Here is a 23,143-nt window from a genome sequence, read left to right on the forward strand (position 1 = left end):
TCAATAAATAAAATCATCCCTCGTAATAAATTACTCGATTCATGAACTTCCATCTTTCGATTCATAATAAATTGCTGTGACCATAAGCCACAGCAGAAGAAGAGCTGCATCAGCTGACACCAGCATTTATGCCGGACGTCACGTGGCAGGGGGGAAGAACGAAGCAATGTTTCACGTAGCAAAGGCCCCTCCGCGAAACCTCTAGACCTGCCGGTGGGCCCCGTGCGTGGAAGGGCCACGTGAGAGGTGAGAGAGTTTGGGGGAGGAGCCTTTGGTCGGTCCCTTAGCTTAACGTCGAAGTAACCTTACTTAGCTTGAAGGGTCTCCTCCCTCGCCATACAATCATGAACTGACGCGACTGGTGGCAGCTTAAATTACATATACTCCCATCATAAACATTGATTTAGATTATCAGATAAGATGTTAATATACTTTAAGTAGGAAATTTTGAAATATTATTATCCACATTGTAATAAAAATAATATATGGACTGTATTAAGATTTGTTATCAATAAGTGCTTGGCTGAGTGAAATTAATATAATATTTTTTTGAGTACGTATGTGTGTATATACATCATGTCATATACGATGCTTACGAAGTTTTACCGAAATAAGCTCATTAACCATGATATAACACTCATATGTGCAACATTTTCTTGTCGTCTATTAGATGTAAAAAAAAAGTCTTGCATGATCATCATGGAACATTTGAAGCTAATTAAGGCACGAATCTTCCTGTGGATATCTTTTGCTGTGAATAAATTAAAGGAGCATTATATATAAGGAATACTTGTTTGGCTTTCGGAAGGTGTTCATGTCGTCCCCTCACCGCATAACAGGGCCAAAACCGTATACACACAATTCTGACAGCGGCAGTAATGGAATCACGCCACGTATCGAATTTAATTCGTGGCTTCCTATGATTAGCTGTATTTGCTGGAAATTGGTCCGCTCCACCTCCCACAGCGCTACCATCACCGCCCATGGGGGAATCTCGTCAACCATCCGCCACCAGCTTTCCACGCTCTTTTTCTTTTCGGTTCTGTTCTTTGCTTGCTTTAGTTGGCCTTTCGCTTTCCCTGCCACCGTCTTAAAAGTACCCAACGCGCCTCTGCCACCTTCCTTCCACTGTAAAAAGATGGAAGGAGGGCATATTTCTTTCTTACAGCATGATATCAGGGAGTATGGGGCGTATTGGAGGCCATCATAGGCCACTGCACCAGCTTTCCTACTCACACTGTTCAAAGCTTATACGGCAGGGAGTGAGGCAAGAGAGTTCGCTCACTGTCACCAGCGGCAGATGGCCACTCTTCTCCACCTACTCATCTTCCACCTCTTTCTTTACTCTGCATCAAGAGCTCAGATGCCTGGTGAGTCTGGTGTTGTGGGCTTTTCCCGCTTATTAATCTGTAGATCATATGCAGAAGTATCTTGAATCTTGTCAATATAGTTAGGAGTCTGATGGAACTAACAATGCCTCCAATGATCTACTGTGTGGAATGTGCTTGTAGATGTCAGCACAGGTGTTTGACACTTCAAGGGCCTCTGTCAGTACCTCCAGAAGTGAGACAATATATTGGCATCTTAAACAATAATTTGGTTTGTCTTAGACGTTTTAGGAATGAAGTGCTTGAGCAGTGCTAGCGGTCAATAGAACTGAAAAGGAAAAAAAAAAAAAAAAGAGTTGGCTTCTTCTACTGTTAAAAGGAGCAACTTTTATGTGAAGGGGTTTCTTATCTGTTTTTACATCCAATGTCGAAATTTAGTTTGTCTTCCAGCAGATGTTTGTTGATTCAGATTTTCTTTTTTGAAACTAAATGTGTGTGGCAAAAGGGGATGTCTGATCACCCGTGCATGGTATAGCATTTCTCTGAAACAATTTTCTCAAAGGCCAGGGTGATAATAAATGATTGTATGTTGGGTGGCCACTGATACATAAAAAAGGGGTGACGCAGAGGAATAATTAGCTTAGCTTATTTCCTATTGCTTCATGATCAATGTATTATGCGGATATTTTCTTGGTCACTTGCAAATTGTACTCATTTTGTATGGGGTCCAGTTTGGAAATGGTTGATGTAATATGAGGCACCAGGACATTTTATTATCGATCAGATTCCATTGTTTTTCCATATTTAATTAATCATGGAATCAAATGATCTGTTTTTTCATTTTTCACATGTTTTTAAGCATTATCTTGTAATCTTTTTTTAATGCAAGTCACTTCATCGGATCTTAAACAGCACGATAAACTGTGATCATGTAGCTAAGATATTCTTTTGTCACTATTTTCTTTCTCAATAGGCATCTAGATTATGGCCACTTATCATTTAGTCTATAACAAATATCTTTGCATGGATATTATTTGTTTTCCTAATAAAATTGTATGCATATACATTTTTGTTTATTTATGCTACATATCTTCTTTTGCCTTACTCCAGTTTTAGCATTTGTCATATATCTTTAGACATTTTGTTTTGGTTTATATCAAAAACGAAGTGCTGCTATCGTGAGTTTCTACCATGCAATTATATATGACGTACATCTTTTGTTTCTGATAGTCTCCAGTCAATGATGTTATTCTACCATGGTAGTCAGGTATTTTTGTATCTGTTATAACTTTGCGTTGACAATTTAATAAGCTTTTTTCATCAATCATGAGTTGCTACTGTGTGCATTCAAAATGTAAAAACATCTACACCATTTTAATTATGTGTGTATGAACTTATGTGCTCCATAAGCTTACTGTAGAAAACATTATTTTCGATTGCTTTAATTCTGATAGTCTTGGATAGTATTTAATGTTTTTTTTATACCCTTGATATAAATCCTGGCAACATCCTTATCTGTGTTTACCTCAGAAGGTCCATATGGATGATCCGAATAAGCAAACAATATTCTTTTGAAGTACATAATGTGAGGATAAATTTTCCTAGCACTGTCTTACATTATTGCATGTCCTGCGGCAGGTTTTTTAAGTTTGGACTGTGGAGGAACAGATAATTATACAGATGAAATTGGGCTTGAGTGGACTGCTGACAATCAGATTACTTTTGGTCAGACTGCCAGCATATCTGTTCCAGGTGAGAAGAGAAGGCAATATATGAAAGTACGATACTTCCCTGCGGACAGCAAGAAGTACTGTTACATGTTGAGCATGAAAGTTAGAACCCGCTACCTCATAAGAGCAACTTTCTTGTATGGGAACTTCGATAGAAGCAATGTTTATCCAAAGTTTGACATATCTCTTGGGGCAACTTATTGGTCGACCATTGTGATATCTGATGCAAACACTATCGAAGTTCAAGAGGTAGTTATGTTAGCATCTTCTCCAACAGTTAGTGTGTGTCTATCAAATGCCACTACGGGGCAACCATTTATCTCAACACTTGAGCTTCGGCAGTTCAATGGTTCTCTATACTATACAACATATGAAAATCAATTCTTTCTCTCTCTGGCCGCAAGAATAAACTTTGGTGCAGGGAGCAGTGATCCTGTAAGGTATGCTTTGTAGTTTATCAATTAGAATTCATCATCAATTCTAAGTGTATGCTAGAGTTGAGAAATTTTTTACCATAATATCTATCGCATTGTTGAATTGGTTCTTGCTACCATCAAAGTAAACTTTCATGATCAAATGATTTTTGTAGGAGGATATAAGATTGAATAAGCCTTGTGGACTGTCATGAATTTAGCCTTTTCTGCAGTGCATGCTGGAAATGAGACTTTCCTATTCGAGATTGAAGTCACACATGGCCTTGATAGGATGGACAGGTTAATGGATCTTAAGAGCATTTTATGTGGAATATTACAATCTCCAAAACCTTAAATAATATGAATAGCCTATCTAAAATCAAGGATTACAATTTCGAATAATACCGCCTGTACTGGGCGGTACGTATCGGTCCATCAGTAGACTGGTACATAGACCGCCCGCTACCAAGCGGTATTATATATATAATATATATATTATAAATAATAAATATATATATTATAATATATATATTATATAAATATGTGACATCGCCCTCTTTCTCCCCAGCGGGAAAAGGCGACGTCGCGTCGCCTTGGCAACGTTGCCGAAAAAGGCGAAGGGGTGTCACCTTTTTTGGCAACGTTGCCGAAAATTCTTTTATATATATATATATATATATATATATATATATATATATATATATATATACCGAATGGTATATCGCTCGGTATCCAGTATCGTATCGTACCGAGCGAATGTAGAAACTCTGGTACGGTACGATATTTCAATCCTTGCCTAAAATCATACTAGAATACATGGTTTTAAGCTTTGTCTATAATGGTTGGTGTAGACTAGGACTTAACTATCCAATAAGGGTATGGTGCAAGGACCACAATGTTGGGGATAGAGGAGCAAGGAAACGATAAAAACAGAATACTACGATGCAAGTAAAAAGAATCCTTTTGATCAAGAAAACCGATATAGTATTTAAAACAGGAGGATTGACATAGAACACTTGCAAGAGATTCCCAAGTGTATTCACATTCTATCTTGCTTCATAAACTATGGTCTTATTTATAGGATCTAGTGGTAACTACCTCACTCCACCATGTTACCCATGATTGAGTTAGTTGTAGGAATTACCCTATAACTTCTAGATCATGGCCACTTCTTGAAATATGCCTAAAACTACCTAGAACATGGTAACTACCTAGATAACTACTATGAATCAATTCTCAACACTCCTCTTTGATTCATAGTTACATACACCAATTTACGATATGAAATAAACATGCTTTTGAACTGGAAGCGACTTAGTGAGGATATCCGCAACTTGTTCATCTGTTCTGCAACACTTCATTGCTATGGCTCAATTTACTACAAGATCCTGGATGAAATGATAACGTATCTCTATATGCTTCATTCTTCTATAAAATGTTGAATTCTTTGTCATTGCAATTGTGGCTTTGTTGTTACAAAATATTTCCGTTGCTTCTTTTTGTTCTTGATGAAGATCTTCAAGAAGTCTTCTAAGACATATTGCTTGACAAGCTACTGATGTTGCGGCTACATATTCTGCTTTCGATGTTGATAACACAGTTATTGCTTGCTTTTTTGAACTCCAAGATATAGCTCCTGATCCGAGGTTAAAAATATTACTTGAAGTACTCTTTTTATCATCTAAAGCTCCTGCCCAATCACAATCAGTGAAACTAAATAATTTACATTTAAAATTATGAGAATACCAAATACCATAATCTGTTGTTCCAGCGCTATAATGTAGAATTTTTTAACAACTCTGAGATGATGTTTGCTTAGGCTATGCATAAACCTAGATACTACACCAACAGAGAAGGTAATATCTGGTCGAGTATGAGTTAGATAAATCAAACCTCCAACCAAACTTTTATAATATCTTACATTTGTCAGACATGTACCATCTTTAAGTTTTAATTTCTCATTTACATTCATGGGTGTTGCTGTAGCTTTGCAATTAATCATATTAGATTTTTTGAGTAGATCTATTGCATACTTTCTTTGTGAAATAAAAATTTCATCTGATCCTTGCTTCACTTTCAACCCGAGAAAAAAATGCAGTAAACCTAGATCTGACATTTCAAACTTATTCATCATACACTTTTTAAATTTTGCCACAAAAGAGTTAGATGAACCCATATATATAATATCATCAACATATAGGCAAACCTTTAGAATATTATGTTCATCTTTCTACTTTAATAAAGAGTAGGTTCATTATTGCTCATCTTAAATCCATTTTGAAAAAAATAGTAATCAATTTTACTGTACCATGCCGTTGGAGCTTGTTTAAACTCATAAAGAGCTTTCTTTAACTTATACACCTTTTCTTCATGCCCTTTAACCAAAAATCCTTCAGGTTGAGTTAATTAGATTATAGTGAGGTTTATGCCCTTTTCTTCATGTCATTTTATCTAAGGAATCATAATTTGAACTACTACTAGGTGAGGTTGACGATGAACTTGTTAGAGCAGGATCTGTCATTTGATTCCGTGGAGTGTCTAGTTCTGTTGGAATCTGAATTTGTTTTCCACCTTTATTGGTCTCTCAATTCCAACTTGCCCTTTCATCAAACACAACATTTCTGTCGATAAAAACTTTGCCACTAACAGGATTATATAATCGATATGCTTTGGATTGTAAGGAATAACCAATTAAGATGCATTTTTCAAATTTTTCATCAAGCTTGTGATGATTTTGTGAATTCACCAAAGCATAAGCAACACAACAAAAAATTCTTAGATGGCTTATACTTGGTTTCATACCATACCAAGCTTCAAAAGAAGTTTGATTCATAATAGCCTTTGTTGGTGAAATATTCAACAAATAAACTACTGTTGCAACTACTTCTATCCAAAATTGATTTAGAATGTGTTTTCCTTTAAACAAACTTCTTGTCATTTCAACGACAGTTCGATTCTTACGTTCAGCTACACCATTTTGCTCCAGTGTATATGATGCTGTCAATTCTCTGTGAATATCATTTTCTTCACAAAAAGAACTAAACTCATTAGATAAAAATTCATATATATCTGTCCGAAGTGTTTTTATGTATCATACCACTTTGCCTTTCGACAAGTGCTTTGAATTTTCGAAAGTTATCAAATGTTTCATATTTCAGTTTCAGAAAATATACCCAACTCATGCGGCTATAATCATCAGTAAACAATAGAAAATATTGACTTCCACCAAATGATTTTATATTCATAGGTCCACATAAGTCAGCATGAATTAATTCTAGACAATTAGATGCTCTCCATGCTTTTTCAATAGAAAATATTTTTTTACTTTATTTACCATAAATGCATCCTTCACATTCATCAAGTGTATTAATTTTAGGCAATCCGAAAACTATTCATCTTTGATTTAACAACCTTAAACCCTTAATGTTAAGGTGTCTATATCTTAAATGTCATAAATTAGAATCATTTTTATGAGTTGCGGTAAGAGTATGCCATAAATTAGAATCATTCTTATGAGTTGCGACAAGAGTATGCTTTTCAATATTTGAAATATCAAGTGGAAACATCTTGTTTTACGTCATGCAAACATTTACCATAATCAAACCAGATTTTTTATCTTTAATAGTGCATGAACCATCATCAAATATAATTGAATATTCATCATCTATCAATTGTCCAACACTCAACAAGTTATGTGATAAAGTAGGAACAAAGAAAACATTATCAAGGTATTTTATCTTCCCTTGATTTGTCTTCACCTCAATTGTTCATTTTCCTTCCACTTGGATTTGCTTGTTATCTTCAAGTCTAACTTTCAACTTATGAGTTTCATCAATATCTTTAAACATTGATCTTATGCCTGACATATGATTAGAACATTCACTATCCAGAAACTAAATATCATTTGAGATATCATTAACTTGTGAATGAGTCATAAACAACTTACTATTTCCTTTATTTTCCTTCACATAGCTTGCTTGTTTTTTTCTTTTCTAGCAATCTATCTATCTTCATGTGACCAAACTTTTTACAATAGTGACATTGAATTCCACTCTTGTAATTTTTTGATCATAATTTGATTGTCTTTGTTTATCATGCCTATCAAAGTGTCCTCTTCCTCTTTCATTTCCTCTACCATGAAATCTTCCTCTACCATGTCATCTTACTGTTGATTTTTTGTCTTCTTTTGAAGTAGAAGACTCCCCCTTAACCTAAAATATTTTTTCTTCACTTTTTTTAAGTGATCTGTTTAACTTTGCTTCATGTGCTTGTAAGGAACCCATTAATTCATTAAATGAAAATATAGATAAATCTTTTAACTCCTCAATTGCGGCAACAACATGATTAAATTTCGGAGTTAAACTTCTCAAAACTTTTGTAACAATTATATGATCAGGAAGATGTTCACCATAAGATTTTATTTGACTAACAATTTCAATCACTCGAGAAAGAAAATCTTGCACCGATTCATTGCTTTTCATAAACAAAATTTCAAACTCACGACAAAGGATTTGAAGTTTTATTGTAATCACCCTTGATGAGCCTTGAAATTCATTTTGAAGTATCAACCAAGCTTGCTTTGAGGTTGTCGCTACTGCAATTCTTGAGAAGATTGTTTCATGTACAACTTGTTGAATGAAGAATAATGCCTTTGAGTCATTCTTTCTATTCTCGCTCAGCCTGATTTCTTCATCTAGATCTACATATTCATTCTCTATTAAGTCCCAAAGATTTTGAGACTTGAACAGAGTCTTCATCTTGATACTCCAAAATTCATAGCATTTACCCGAGAAGATAAGAATAAGGGGTTGCGACATGGAATTGCCATTGAAAGCCATAATGCTCAGTTTAGATTGAACCTAAGCTCTGATACCACAAATGTTGGGGATGGAGGAGCAAGGAAACGATAAAAACAGAATACTACGATGTAAGTAAAAAGAATCAATTCGATCAAGAAAACCGATGTAGTATTTAAAACAAGAGGATTGACATAGAACACTTACAAGATATTCCCAAGTGTATTCATATTCTATCTTGCTTCATGAACTATGGTCCTATTTATAGGACCTAGTGGTAACTGCCTCACTCCACCATGTCACCCATGATTGAGTTAGTTGTAGGAACTACCCTATAACTTCTAGATCATGGGCCACTTCTTGAAACATGCCTAAAACTACCTAGAACATGGTAACTACCTCGGTAACTACTATGAATCAATTCTCAACACACAGTTCTACCCAATGCTTGCACCAAGCAATTTCATGTAGTCTGATCCAAAACCAAGCTTACTAACTCGCAGACTCTTGTGTAGTCTATACCAAGATATACAATTTCGAATAATACCGCTCGGTACGGGCGGTATGTATCGGTCCGTCAGTTGACCGGTACACAGACCGCCCGTTACCGGATGGAACGAAATAAATAAATAAATATATATATATATATATATATATATATATATATATATATTATAAAAGGCGACGTCGCGTCGCCTTTTTCGACGATGTCGCCTTTTATAAGAATATATATATATATATATATATATATATATATATATATATATATATATATATATATATATAAACGAGGCAACGTTGCTTCGCCTCGGCGACGTCGCCCTGCGTGGGAGAAGGAAAAGGCGACGTCGCCGAGGCGATGCGACGTCGCCTTCTATAAAAAAAAATATATATAAATATATATAATCTTTTATATATAAATATATATTTATTAATTTATATATATATAAACGAGGCGACGTCGCCGAATTTTATATATATATATATATATATATATATATATATATATATATATATATATATATATATATATATATATATATATATATATATATATATACTGAGCGATATACCGAATAGTATACTGCTTGGTATACAATATCGTACCGTACCGAGTAAACGTCGAAACTCCGGTATGGTACGATATTGCATACCTTGGTCCATACATCATGCAATTTTAACGTGAGCTTTAATGCTCAATGAATTCATCATAGGGCGTAACAAGTGGTAAGTTGACCAGTACTGAGCTATATACTGGGTGGAAAGCCTACTGCCCAGTGGAGATGCTAATGGAACTCTAAATGAACCATACAAGTAACAAGTCCCGATGGAATCTTAGTGATCCGTATGGGGGAAGGATTCGATGATGTTGAACTTTCCCTCGAGCAGATTTATGTCTTCGTGGAGGAGTTGTGTCTTTTGCTGCAGAAAACAGAAATCCAAGAGGGAAATCCATCTACTTTGCTTTGAAATAAAAGTAAGGGAACTAAACACAGCCTCGAACTTCTCGCTCGACAAGCGTGGACTGTTCGGGCTGCGAACTTGCTGCCGAGCTCTCCCTTTCTCTTTTCCTTTCTTCTCAGCTGTCTACTTCCCTTTCAGAGTTTGCTGAGGGTTGTAGCAGCAGCTGGAAGCTGCTGCCCTTTGGGAAAGAAGTTGCTGGACTTGTGGTACAAGAAGGCGTGCTCTGCTGCAAGGAAGGACTACTGTCGGCTGCAACTTGAAGGAGAGCTGCCGCAGGTTCTCTTTTTCTTTCTCTTCTCCTTCTGCTTTATTCTCCTCTCCTTGCTGCTGTCAAAGGCTCCTTTGAAAGCTGTTAGGGACGACAGATTTTTGGAAGAATCTCTGCAGCATAGGTGTTGCCGCAGGCCGTAAGAAGTAGGCTGCTGATTGCTGACTTCTTACCTTCTTTACTCTCCTCTCTTCGGCTAGGACTTTGCCTAGGACTGCTGGGACTTGATGAGCTGAAGGGGCTGTGCACCCCCATGTTTAATTGATGGAGGGATGGAGTCCTAGCTAGGTTAGCACTTGTTGGGTCCAGCCCATATGTGGGCTTGGACAAATTGGGCCGTTTGTGCCCAAATCAAAGAAATTAAAGAGAGAAAGAGAGAAAGGGCAAAAATGAGAGAAGGCAGCGTGCGTGTGTGTAGGTGCACAGTGCAGCGTGCGGCGGCGTGCAGAGAAAAGAGGAGAGAGAAATAGAGAGAGAAAAATTAGGTTTCTGAGTTTTCTGCTTGACGATCGGTGGCCAAACGTTGTCAGTTTCGGCCAAAATTTTATATGGAGAATCCTTGTAGCAAACTCTACAATCCTAATGGTGTTGATCTGTAGTTTACCCTCTCTAATTACTTTCCTGTTATATCCACTTTGTGAGACCTAGAATTTTCTTACGAGGAGATCTATCTTATGTGATGAATATATGCTATTCTTGAGCCAAGATCTATGATCTTGATATTATTCTGATCCTCTAGTTATTATAGAGAAGACCTACTGTAAACCTGTTATCATTACTATTGATAGTGGAAGTTTGAGGTGGACTACGGTCCCGTGAATTTTCCCATATTGGGTTTTCCACGTTAAAAAGATTTGGTCTCACTGTGTGATTGATTTTTGCTCTATTGTTTATGCTGTGCTGGTTGATATTTTCATTTAGATATCAAGTTGGTATTTTGATGAGGAACCCATTTTGATACACAAAGAGAGAAATGAATATTCCGCTTTAACAGGTTTTTTCCTAACAACACTCCCTCTTCCTAGTGCTTCTACAGGTGGAGCCATAACTAGATTAGGACTCTTTCTTCCTAGTCCTAGATCCCTAACTAGGTTAGGACTCTACCTTGCTAGGGCTGGTGCCCCTAGCTCTCTTCCTCAATTTGGCCACCTACTCTTCCAATCCGAATGGAACTCGAGTTAAATCTTCCCGAGGTTGGAGCTGATCAAATCCGACTTCTGGGCTTGAAATTGAGCTCGAGTTGGTTCCAACATTGAATTGGAGTTTGAGTCGAAGTCCCGATTGAGCTGAATTGGAGTTTGAATCATACTCGGGTTAAGCGGAACTTGAGTGAGACTTGAATTGACTTGAATATGATCCTTGAGCTCGGATTCAAGCTTGAGCTTGGTTCGGTTGGATTGGGAATGATTTCGAGTTCGACTTGAATGCTGGTTGAGCCAAATTAGAGTTCGACTCGAACTCAGCTACATCGTCCTGGATCACTTAGTAATGTTGTTGCACTTGAAATTGTACTTTCTAGGAAACATCAAATACCCAATTTATTTTAGATTACTAATTAGATGTTTCATAGTGCCACACAAGAGAGTTTGATGTTAATTGAATGGATGATTTGGCAAGGAGACAACAGGAGTTTGATATTGTAAGGGAACAATGAATTTTATAGATTATACATCATATCCTTTAACAATATTTTTTTCAAATTTTTGAAAGATGGATCTACAAGAAGCGCCCAAGAAGAAAAAAAATATTTATTGCTGTCAGTTGATATTTGTAATTTACAATTTCATGTATGTCAACATTTTTCTTGTAGGGTGGACACAATGTTTCTGCAAAAAATAAAAATAAGTTCAAAATTTTATTAAAATGGTGAAATTTGAATTGTAGGTATGACTGACTATCAGGATGACTGGCTGAGGATCCAGATGGTTAGATAAAGTGAACAGAAAGTTGACTAACAAAAACTTAGATCTGCTTCAGTGCTTATAGCAACTATGTTGAATTACAGGGGACAAATTCTCTTTGGACTAGTCATATGATTTTAGTAAATTGCATTAGTTAAAATGAAGATAAACAAAGGGGATATCAGACTCTCGATTTTCTGCCATTCCATCATATATTCAATCTTGCAGCCTTGATAAAATTTATGATGGTGGAAGCCTTGGTTATAAGAATCACAATCTCTCCTAGGTAGTTAAGTAATAGTTGGAAATTAAGGTCAAAATTAAAGGATAATGTCTACGCACCTAACATCATACACTGTTACCTTTATCTTTTATGATTTTTTATTCTTGCATGTATTTTTCAATTTAATCTCAAGTTCCATATGCTTGTCTTTCAGTATCTATAAGGTTAAATTTTTCTGCTTGGATTTGTCTTAATCGATCTCTTCATTATTCTTGCAGATATCCTGATGATCCATTTGATAGAATATGGGAATCTGATACTGTTAGGAGGCCAAATTACCTTGTTGATGTTGCTCCTGGAACTGAAACAATATCAACTGATATGCCAGTTGATGTTAGTAGTGGTGAAAGACCACCTGAAAAGGTCATGCAGACAGCAGTACTGGGTCGAAATGGATCCTTAACTTATCGTCTTGATCTGGATGGCTTTCCGGGGAATGGTTGGGCGTTCTCATACTTTGCAGAAATTGAAGATTTTGGTTCAAATGAAACCAGAAAGTTTAAGCTAATAATTCCAGGCTTGCCAGAATTTAGTAAACCCACTGTGAATGTTCAAGAAAATGCTCAGGGAAAATACCGATTGTATGAACCTGGATACACCAATGTCTCCTTTCCATTTGTATTCTCTTTTGCTTTTAAGAAGACAAATGATTCATCTAGAGGACCTATCTTAAATGCCCTAGAAATTTATAAGTACCTCGAAATAAATTATGGATCTCGGGATGGTAATTGTTCCTTCTATTGAATTTAGCTATTTTGCATGTGCTTTTGCATAAATATTTGATTCTAGATATATTGGTTTCATGAGTCTGCAGCAACTGTCATGGCCAGTCTCATCTCTCATTATCCACTAGCAGATTGGGCAAAAGAAGGTGGTGACCCATGTCTACCAGTACCATGGTCTTGGTTGCAATGTAGTTCAGATCCACAACCGAGTATAGTTTCCATGTACTGAAATTATGAGTTGGTACAGATTTCTTAGTGATGCTCCTATGTCTAAAACTCTCTTCAAGTTTCTAGTGTCTAATCTTCTCACTTCTTGAATCTTTAGTTAACTCGTAAATGTATTGCTGTTTGGCAGTAATTTATCTGGGAAGAATTTGACAGGAAACTTTCCTTTAGAGCTGACTAAGTTAACAGGCTTGGTTGAACTGTAAGAGCTGGATCTTTTCTTCTCTTAATTGTTTGCCTTTGGAAACTTTCTTATCTCAATAAGTTGAATATTTCTCATATTATAAAACTGAAGCAGCTGATTACTGCAGATGGCTTGATGAAAATTCACTTTCTGGTACAATACCTGACTTTAGTGAATGCTTAAATCTAAAGACCATGTAAGGAGGCAATCATCTTGGTAATAATGTCCTTTAGCTTTTCCATATGCTTGAAGAAATAATTGTTTTATGTTTCATATAGTCATCTTGAGAACAATGAATTGACCGGTGTCCTTCCTTCGTCACTGGGAGATCTGCCAAGTCTAAGAGAATTGTAAGTTTTATAGCTCCTGATATTGTTACTTAAATTTAATATAGTAATCTAGAAATTGCAGCTCATCTTTGTATCTATTTTACCAGAAAGTTCAAGGTATTACCTGCATTTTTCATGTCACGAAATTAAGCTAGTTTTTTTTTCTACCAGACAACTAATAAATGCTACTCTTTTATTGATCCCAAAAGCTTAGATCTCTGTCACATGCACCACTACATATGTTATTTATACAAATTAACTCATTTGCAAATTTTGATTTTATAGGTACTTGCAGAATAATAAGTTGAGTGGAGTAGTTCCAAAGGGGCTCCTACATAAAAATATTTTTCTCAAGTGAGTATCACTTCCTCTTCATAGGCTATTTAGCGCTAGTACTTGAGTTTATTTTAATAATATGGGATTGAGAATATGTGTGCATACTAATTAGCTATCCTAAGATGAAACATAATTATTGAAGATTAATCTAGCTAACCATAACATCAATGAGAACACCCTACTTTCTCTCTTTCTTTTAATATGTTAGCTTTTTTCTGGCCTTCATTCATTATGTTTGAAGGGTTCTAACCTATACAATTATATTTAGAGTTCCGATGCACATCCTGCATCTTAACCTTGTTGCACTTCTTCAGATTAACTCAGAAACTTGCAAATTCCTCAAGTAGAGGAAGTATTTAGACACAATTTTTGCTTAACATCATTTACACAACTGTTCTTTATAATGGTTTGATTGTCCCTGTTCATGGTACTTTGGTCAATGCTATAGTTATTCAGATCTCTTTTATAAAAATCTAGTTGAGTTTAGATGGAAAGGGTAGAAGAAAAAATCTATTTTAATTTTATACAAGGAATAAAGGTAGATCTTGACTGATTTCATTATAGGATCATACTGTCACCTAAAAGTAATGCGAGGCATTTTCACCTCCCAGATGTCCAAAGGTACAAAAGGTGGATGAAGAGGTTGCCTGAAAGCAACCCACAGCATTGGTATATTGATGTGGTGAAATATATGTAAGGTTCTACCATTTGTTTTCAGATTACCAATTTGATATAAGATGGTAGGACTTAGTGATATCCTTACTGAGATTTGAAAGAATTTAGGAGACCATGTGATTGTTTCATTGACTAGTTTATTTGACAAAAATTGAGAAGTAAAAATATGTTTGATGAAGAGAGGAAAAGATTTTGGGTATCCATATACAAGAACGAGGGTGATATTTAAGATTGCTCTAACTATAAAGAAATTAAGTTAATGTCATATTATGAAAATCTTGTAAAGAGTGATTGAAAGAAGGAAAAGAAATGAGATAACTCATTTTGAGTATCAATTTTGTTTTATACTCGCATGATCAACCATGAAATGGGAAAGAAGGGGAAATAGTAGAAAGAAAAAAGAGAAAGACAAGGAAGAGAGGATATGGAAGGAGAGATTGGAGGATGTGAAGAATTGGAGGGAGACCGACGGAACTTACCTCATTGCTGGCTTCTACTCATGATCAGATTGATGTTGGCTCACAAATCCCTCATGACTTGCTTGCAATTTATTCATTGCTTGTGTCTTTGCTCATTCTCCATTCTCATGTCATCTCGAGTTAAGTAAAAAATTGAAGTTTTTGGTTTTAAGTTATAATTTATGAAAATATGATAGTGCATCTCTATATGAATATATAGTTAATAAATTATATCTTGTAATATAAATGAATATTGCTTTTACTGAAACTTAAAATATATGGTATTGTACAGAAATAATATAAAAAATTCCTCTACATTACTTATTTTATTTTTAAAAATATTTTCTAATATTTAGTCTTTTAATTATATTTTTTTAGTTTCTGAATTTTTAATTACTTTATTTTGCTGATTTTGATCATATTGTCATTGGCTGCCTAATTTTGATTAGACAAAAAGAGTAGTGAAGACATTGTTAAATGAAATTAAAGCAGAGTAATTAATGTGGAGAAGGTTGTTGTGTATTTATTAAATGAATGAAAAATTTTGTAAGACCATTGTAAAGCTAGCGTTTTATGGACCAACTATTAGTCAACAAGAAAACTCTTGGAAAAAAATTAGTTTAGCCAAGAATAGAAAGTTGAGGTGGATGTGTCAGTAACAAGGGAACATAGAATATATGTTTCCTTTGTTGGACAATTATGTGCATCAATAAAATGTGAGAAAATTATTTATGGTAATATTTTTATATTCAAAGGGATCGGTAGATGCCTTAATTAGATTAAATAAATTAGTTAAAATTAGTTATTCTATGTGAGGTGAAGGGAGCCCTAAAGTTTAAACTAAAATAATAAAAAAAAATTTAATTGCTCTTAATTTATCTAAGAATATTATCCTATATTGAGGGCTCAACAATTGAAAATAAATTCATATAGCTTATTCTAAATATTTGGGATGTTATATGTTCATGTACCTGAATTGCTTGCTCAATTCTTTTTTTAATATCGAGACATCATTCATGATAGTTTTTGTCACATCCCAAATTTATAAAAAATAATAAATCATCATTTTATTATTCATAATTTACAAAAGACACTCCTTTTTTTTTCATCTTTGAATTTAAATCCTTGTCTTTACAATAGTAAATATTTTATTAACTAGAAAAAGGATCACATCTTCTTGATAGAACCACAAATAATAAAAAAAAGTTTCTTTCACCCAAGCCTTAGATCTATTATAAAGTAGTAGATTACTTAAAAAATAAATATAAGATAAAAACATATTAGCAACCACATATATTGGCAGGAACCTATGAAAAAACATAATAATAACTTTTAATATTCGTGAAATATATACAAATGTCAATAATTTAATATTAAATGATAATATATTGATTCATTATAAAACTTATGCATTAGAAAAACAATGATAATTCTTGTATAATAAACAAAATCATGCATTAGCCACATGCAACACATACATAATAGTCAAATAATAAAGGAGTACATCATACCCGAATGTGCACTCTCCCAATAACGGATTGAGGGATATACTCCACGGGATTGATTTCTTCTGAAAGTGGGTAGAGTGGTATCTCTCACCTGCCCAAGTGAGGATATGTTCCTCCCAATAGCAGATGGAGGAATCGTCTAACTGTTACATCTGACGACCCGCTAATCCTCGAAGAGAAATCGCCCTACTTGCCTTCGGTAGGGATACATAAGCAACTATGATCATTTATTTACATTCATCCATTCATTCACATATGCATTCAAGAAATAGTATGATAAAATATTATGAGGGACCATGCTTGATGTATGATCTACTAGACTATGTTCATTGATAGCTTCACACGATGATGGGCTTATAGCTCATTTCACAAGTTACACTTCCAATGTGAACCACTAACATAGTTACATATACTATATGGTAATAATCATATCAATATCATAAACTTAAAAAATATAAAAAATCAATAATCATTTTTAAATGACACTTTTAGATGAAATAAATTATCACAACGTAAGACATCAATATCTCAATAGTCCTCAATCAATCAGAACCCTAATTGGAATAGCCCAATTGACTTGAACCAAACTCAATTCAATTATGATATAATAGAATCAACCTCAAATCCTTATAAAATCAGTTTGAATCATCCTAGACTAGTTTAATTTAGATTTGATTGATTTTGATTAGGTCGAGTAGGTTGAACTAGTTAAGTTGGTCTAGAATCACCTTAAACCGTCTTGAACTGATCAAACCTATCTAATTCAGTCAATTAATAAGCTCAAACCAAAGGGAAAGGAAATTAGACTATGTCGTATAGTGTTAGCCTAAACCGAATCGACCCACTAGAGTCTTAGACGGGTCACATGTGTCGCATGTGCCTGTCCTAAGTAATAGGTTGGGCTAAGATATAACGAGTTGGATAGAGGAACAACAATGTGTTTAGCACCAATTGCATAGCTAGGCGGGCCTAACTTCGTAGACTAAGCTGAACCTTACCACTGAACCGAGCCACGCTTAGCTTGTGGGTTAGGTCGTCCCTAGACACAAGTTAGGGTCATGTCTGATCACATGGACTGGGTCGTACCTGGCTATATGAGTTGGACCATGCTAGCTCCTACTTGGCCACATGACTAGATCATACATGGTCACATGGGCTGGGTTATGCCTGGCCACATGGGTTGGGTCGTATATGGTCACATGGGTTGGGTCTTGCCTAATCACATGGTTCGGGTAGTACCTTGCCATAAGGGCTGGGTCAACCCGATCTTATAGATCAATCTAACTCAGGTCAAACACCAATTCACTGAATTAAGAAATTTAAATTCATAATCTTAAATTTAAAACTAATTAAATTCATAGAAATTCATATATAATTCTTGAAACACAGATACATCTAATTAAATAAATTAAAACTATTATGTTAATTCAAAAATAATAATTTTAATAATTAAATTAATCTTGAAATTCATTGAAGCTTAAGTGATCATTATTAGTCAATAATCATTCTAACATTACAAATCAATTATCATTATTTATTAATCATAAAATTTAAAAATTAAAACATTATTATGCATCATAAAATTATAATAATCCTAATATCAAAGATCTTAAGACATGAATCAAAGCTTATTAGAAAAGAATAGAGGATACTACCTCTCCTCGGGGATCATCTCTTCGGGGAATCCTCTCTTCAATCCTCCCATCGCCTGAAAGATAAGTAATTATTTAATTTTTTATTTTTTATTTTTAATTATTTTTATTTTGCTTTCACACACAAATATAGAAATATAATATTCATTTCTTATGGTTTACACAAAAATATATATAAAGTATTTACTTCCTAAAAATCACACCACTCATTAGGAAATAAATCAATTAATAATTTAATTGATTGGCAAAATTTTTAACATGTCCACATGATTAAGAAAATTAATTTTAATCATTTCCTTAACCATACTACGCAAACAAGGAAATTAATAATTTAAGTAAAGTAATATATTATTTATAGTAGTTAATTTATGTTAAGTTGGAAAATTATTGGTGATTATAGTTTTTTTTTTCCTTCGGAAATGTGTGTAATCAGACATTGCACATAAGTTTAATCTTCTCTTTTTCTTTTTCATATCAACCATTTATCTTTACTAGTAGTGAACTTCAAAAGGGGTATTGTTTTGTTTGTGTTTAGCTATTCAGGAAATGAAGGTCTACATGAAGGGAAGAAAAATGTGAATCGCATGGTACTCATCATATGTTCTGTCCTTGGAGCTAGCTTGCTGCTTGTAATTTCTATCTTATGCTACTTGTTCTTAAACAAAACAAGGAAGAATTTTTCAAAAGGTATGCTTGGAAGTTCTTTGTAGATGTTTTAAAGGACCATGACCCTGAATACTTTTCCATCCTCCAGAGAATGCCAACAGTGTTCAACCAGCTCAAAAATTGAGTACTTTCTTCAGTGAAGTTTCTGCAGAATCAGCCCATAGGTTTGCTTTGTCTGAAATAGAAGGTGCCACCAGTAAATTTGAAAAGAAAATTGGTTCCGGAGGTTTTGGGATAGTTTATTATGGGAAGTTGGCAGATGGAAAAGAAATTGCAGTCAAGGTTCTTACCAATGATTCATTCCAAGGAATCCGGGAATTCTTGAACGAGGTAAATGTACCTACGTTATCACGGTATGTTTCAATTCAAGGTTTTGTACTTTATAAAAAGGATTTCAATTTACTGAAATCTAGTTGTCGTTTGGTTGTAGATATCTCCCTGTATGTGTCTAACAAGCATTATCTCATTTGAAATGTAGAAGCGTCCAAAGAAAACGATAAACTAGGTTTACTATTACCTCTTCTACTTTATTCATGCTAGTAGGGAAAAAGCAATAGTCCCAAAGACAAAACTTAGGGTTACATTCATGTTTATTTATAGGGTTGCTAATGCCAAATTCTCTTATTCAACTGGGTGTCTAACCTAATCTATGATTTCTTATTTATGATATGTAATATGTTGAGAATAGCATTTTAAATTGCTACTATAGCATCATCCACAAAATATGCTATAGTACTGCTACAATACTATCCCTTGGCAAGACTATTCATGTCAGAAATGTGTGTGGCTTTCCTGTCTTTGATGTAGTTCTAGTGGGATTAGGACTCCCATTTGCTTCCCAAATTGTTTTATGTTGCTGTAAAACAGCATTTCGACTTCAACTTTATTGGTGGATATCAGCTCACTTTCCAGATCAAAGTTGCAGTTCTACTTTTCTTCTCCCTAAGATGTCTTAGCCACTACTAGCATCACATTTGTCCGTGTAATGTTAATTACTTTGCCTTTTATTTTTGTTTCATCAATACTAAAAATTTCTTTTCCTATCATCAGTATAGTGACTAACATGATTCTTTCAGGTCACATTGCTTTCAAGAATCCATCACAGGAACCTCGTAACTTTTCTTGGTTACAGTCAACAGGATGGGAAAAACATCCTTGTGTATGAATTTATGCACAATGGAACCTTGAAAGAGCATCTTCGTGGTAAGTCATATATTTGTTTCTGGATAAATGTCTATACCGGACCTCTTATTTGGAAACATTGCAGGCCCCTCAGCTCGAGAAAGAACTATTAGTTGGATCAATCGTCTTGAGATTGCAGAGGATGCTGCAAAAGGTTGAATCGCGAGAACACTATTTCAATGCATAATTTTAGTTTTAAAAGACTGAAGTTAACATGACCACTTATCTCGAATCTTTTCAGGCATCGAGTATCTCCACACGGGCTGCTTTCCTACCATTATCCATAGGGATCTTAAGAGCAGCAACATTCTCCTCGACAATCACATAAGAGCTAAAGTATCTGATTTTGGTCTTTCTAAACATGCAGTGGATGGTTCCCATGTCTCAAGCATGGTTCGGGGGACTGTTGGATATTTGGACCCCGAGTAAGACATTTTTATTTCGTTTATGGTTATCTCAGATGCTTATGAAATCAATTTTGGTTGCTGCCTGAAATCATAATGTTGCAAAGAACTCTTTAATTCATTTTTCTTTCTGTTTTGAGTTTCATATCTTGCAAAATAGTGTCAGCAATTCCAGATTGATTAGTGTGAAACATGCACAGGTACTATGTATCTCAGCAACTGACGGAGAAGAGTGATATTTACAGTTTTGGTGTTATACTTCTGGAGCTGATTTCAGGTCAAGAGCCGATATCTAGTGAAAGCTTTGGCCTCAACTGCCGTAACATTGTTGCATGGGTCAGTTCATAGTTCATTGCTGCAAAAAGTTGTCCTGTACGTTTTGACCAGAATGAAACATCACCATGTTGTTATCTGATCACTGAATCTTCATATGGCAGGCAAAATCGTTCATCGAGAGTGGTAACGTCGAGGCTGTTGTCGATCCCGCATTGCAGGATGATTACGACTTACAATCTGTGTGGAAAATTGCGGAGATAGCTATCATGTGTGTCAAACCACATGGAGCGCAAAGGCCATCGATATCAGAAGTGCTCAAGGAGATCCAGCAGGCCATTGCAATCCAACATGGATCAGAACTCGACGGGAACTGTGTGATGGAGAGAGACTCAAAAAAGCCGGTAGGCACTTCCATGAATGTGGACCACCCTCTGAACTTGCCTACTTATCAGAATGCCTCTTTTCCCGAGTTGTTTGTGCAGCCTGACCTTCGGTAACGGATACAAAACTAGGGTCTAGTTCAATTCCTATGATCAAACTTGCAATCTAGAGGAAATGGAGCATAGCGGCCAGTTGCATTTGCATGTAGCTTCATCTTTCTAATTTAGTTTTCCTTTTAAGAGTTATGCTAGAAGAATTTGATGCGATGAGTGTTCCTCGGACTTCCATCTTTCTAGAGTGGTTGCTTTTGAGAAATGTTGTGTCCTTGTATTTTTCTCGTTTTTTCTTGAAGTGTATTACCAAATGAAGTGATTTAGCTCTGATTAATGTTTTGACATTCATTTCTCGTTTGCTAATTCTCACCTGACACAACATCAATCGACCCTTAAACATATAAACCACCACAATGGGGTAAGAAATAATCATGAAAGTTTACGAACAATGGTTAGTTTATGATGATAAAATTAAATAATATATTGAAACAATGAAATGATTAGAAATGAGGATGTAAAAGTAAGATTTGATCGAATGGCATGTTAAAATAAGCGACAACAATAACAAGTCCTCAGTTTCCTCGCAATTCAAAGAAGATGAAAGAATGATAATTATATGGCACTCCATATTGACTTTGGTTTTGGGATACGTGACCCAATTTCTTCTCCTTTTAGGTTAATCAACCCTCTCTTTGATGAGGAGTTGATTTCTCATCAGCTGAATTAAGTTGAGTTGCTAATTATTTTACTTGCAATATAGCGTATGAGCTTTGAAGAAGAAAACAAGTGTTAAAAATAAAATTTGATTTGAAGATGGAAACTTATGAACAACTAAACAAATGTTTTGACTGCTATCTCTCTCTCTCTCTCTCTCTCTCTCTCTCTCTCTCTTTGCTTTTTCGGTGAAGGGCTGAGCAACTAAAGTAGGATCCAACGCTTGGAGCGAAGGAGGAAACAAAGCTCTCCCTCCCATCATGCCAAGAACCATTTAAGTATCAAGTTAAATAAACCGCTACGTGTATGCATGTTCTTAAATGAAGCCTAAAGCCTTAATATGATGATGAGTACGTTTGGACCCCAATAATTGATCTTTGGAACAGCTACGATTTGTGGATGTAATTTGAACTAGTGATTGATAATATTGTTGTATTAAGAGTTTTAGTAGCATATGGTCTTTATTTAAGACACGGTGGAAAACAAAGAGGAACATCAACAATAAGACTAATTGGTCAAATGCTTATTGCAGAAACAAAAATCTGATGAATTAATTATTATAATAAAAACAATAGTAGTCAGCATTCCTTCCGGATAACGTCTGAAATTGTGAAGCAGCAGGAATAGAAGACCCTCTCGATTCTCATAATGTGGATTTAGACTTACGAAACATTCAAAGATTTATGAAATGATGATGATGATGATGATGATGCAAATTGTCATTTATTATTGTCAGCATTGGTGGGACGTATTCTGCGACTTGTGACAAGCTATTGTGCTGCCTTCTTGTTGCCGTTGACGATGTGCCTGCCGTGTTTTCCACGGTCAAAAACAAAAGAGTGTAATAGGAATGATGATGGGGCTGAATTGGTCATTGTAGGCCTATTAGTTTGCCATTGGCCACATCTAGAAAAACTGGACCGGTTCAAAAGCGCCGCATGAATTAGGCAGAGAAGGATGGGACAGAATATAACTTTTAATTCCTCTCGAGTCAACAACGATTGAATAATGACAGTAGAAGAACAGTTGGCTGATTTATGTTGGGGGGCTTGTACATAATTTGTTCTTTTTAAAGTTTGATAAATACTATAAGGTAATTTGCCTAAAAAACCTTTATAATAATGAGATTTTATGGGATGACGTCTCATCTTTCATTTTTAGCATGCTGGTACCTTTTTTTATAAAATTAAAA

The 23,143-nt window shown here is 35.1% G+C and overlaps 1 protein-coding gene across 1 annotated transcript; it reads left to right on the forward strand.

The window, feature by feature from the left end:
• Positions 1–1,095: 1,095 nt before the first annotated feature.
• LOC103975084 (probable LRR receptor-like serine/threonine-protein kinase At1g67720) lies at positions 1,096–21,564 on the forward strand. The gene is made up of 15 exons (XM_065162097.1): positions 1,096–1,370; positions 2,967–3,498; positions 12,402–12,907; positions 12,998–13,130; positions 13,264–13,335; positions 13,445–13,513; positions 13,596–13,667; positions 13,932–14,000; positions 18,811–18,962; positions 19,030–19,271; positions 20,018–20,144; positions 20,209–20,277; positions 20,365–20,548; positions 20,728–20,863; positions 20,965–21,564. The coding sequence occupies exons 1-15, from the start codon at positions 1,301–1,303 to the stop codon at positions 21,298–21,300; spliced, it is 2,769 nt and encodes a 922-aa protein (XP_065018169.1). The 5' UTR covers positions 1,096–1,300; the 3' UTR covers positions 21,301–21,564.
• The last annotated feature ends 1,579 nt before the right edge of the window (positions 21,565–23,143 follow it).

This window comes from Musa acuminata, chromosome BXJ3-8, assembly GCF_036884655.1.
Source record: "Musa acuminata AAA Group cultivar baxijiao chromosome BXJ3-8, Cavendish_Baxijiao_AAA, whole genome shotgun sequence".
NCBI classification, from domain to species: Eukaryota; Viridiplantae; Streptophyta; class Magnoliopsida; order Zingiberales; family Musaceae; genus Musa; species Musa acuminata.

What these genes read in the sequence shown, in the direction of transcription:
- LOC103975084 (XM_065162097.1), top strand. Translation starts at nt 1,301, where the DNA reads ATGGCCACTCTTCTCCACCTACTCATCTTCCACCTCTTTCTTTACTCT. An exon ending in TGCTTAAATCTAAAGACCAT is followed by an intron (nt 13,514 to 13,595) that starts GTAAGGAGGCAA and finishes TGTTTCATATAG; the next exon opens with TCATCTTGAGAACAATGAAT. An exon ending in GTTGGATATTTGGACCCCGA is followed by an intron (nt 20,549 to 20,727) that starts GTAAGACATTTT and finishes AAACATGCACAG; the next exon opens with GTACTATGTATCTCAGCAAC.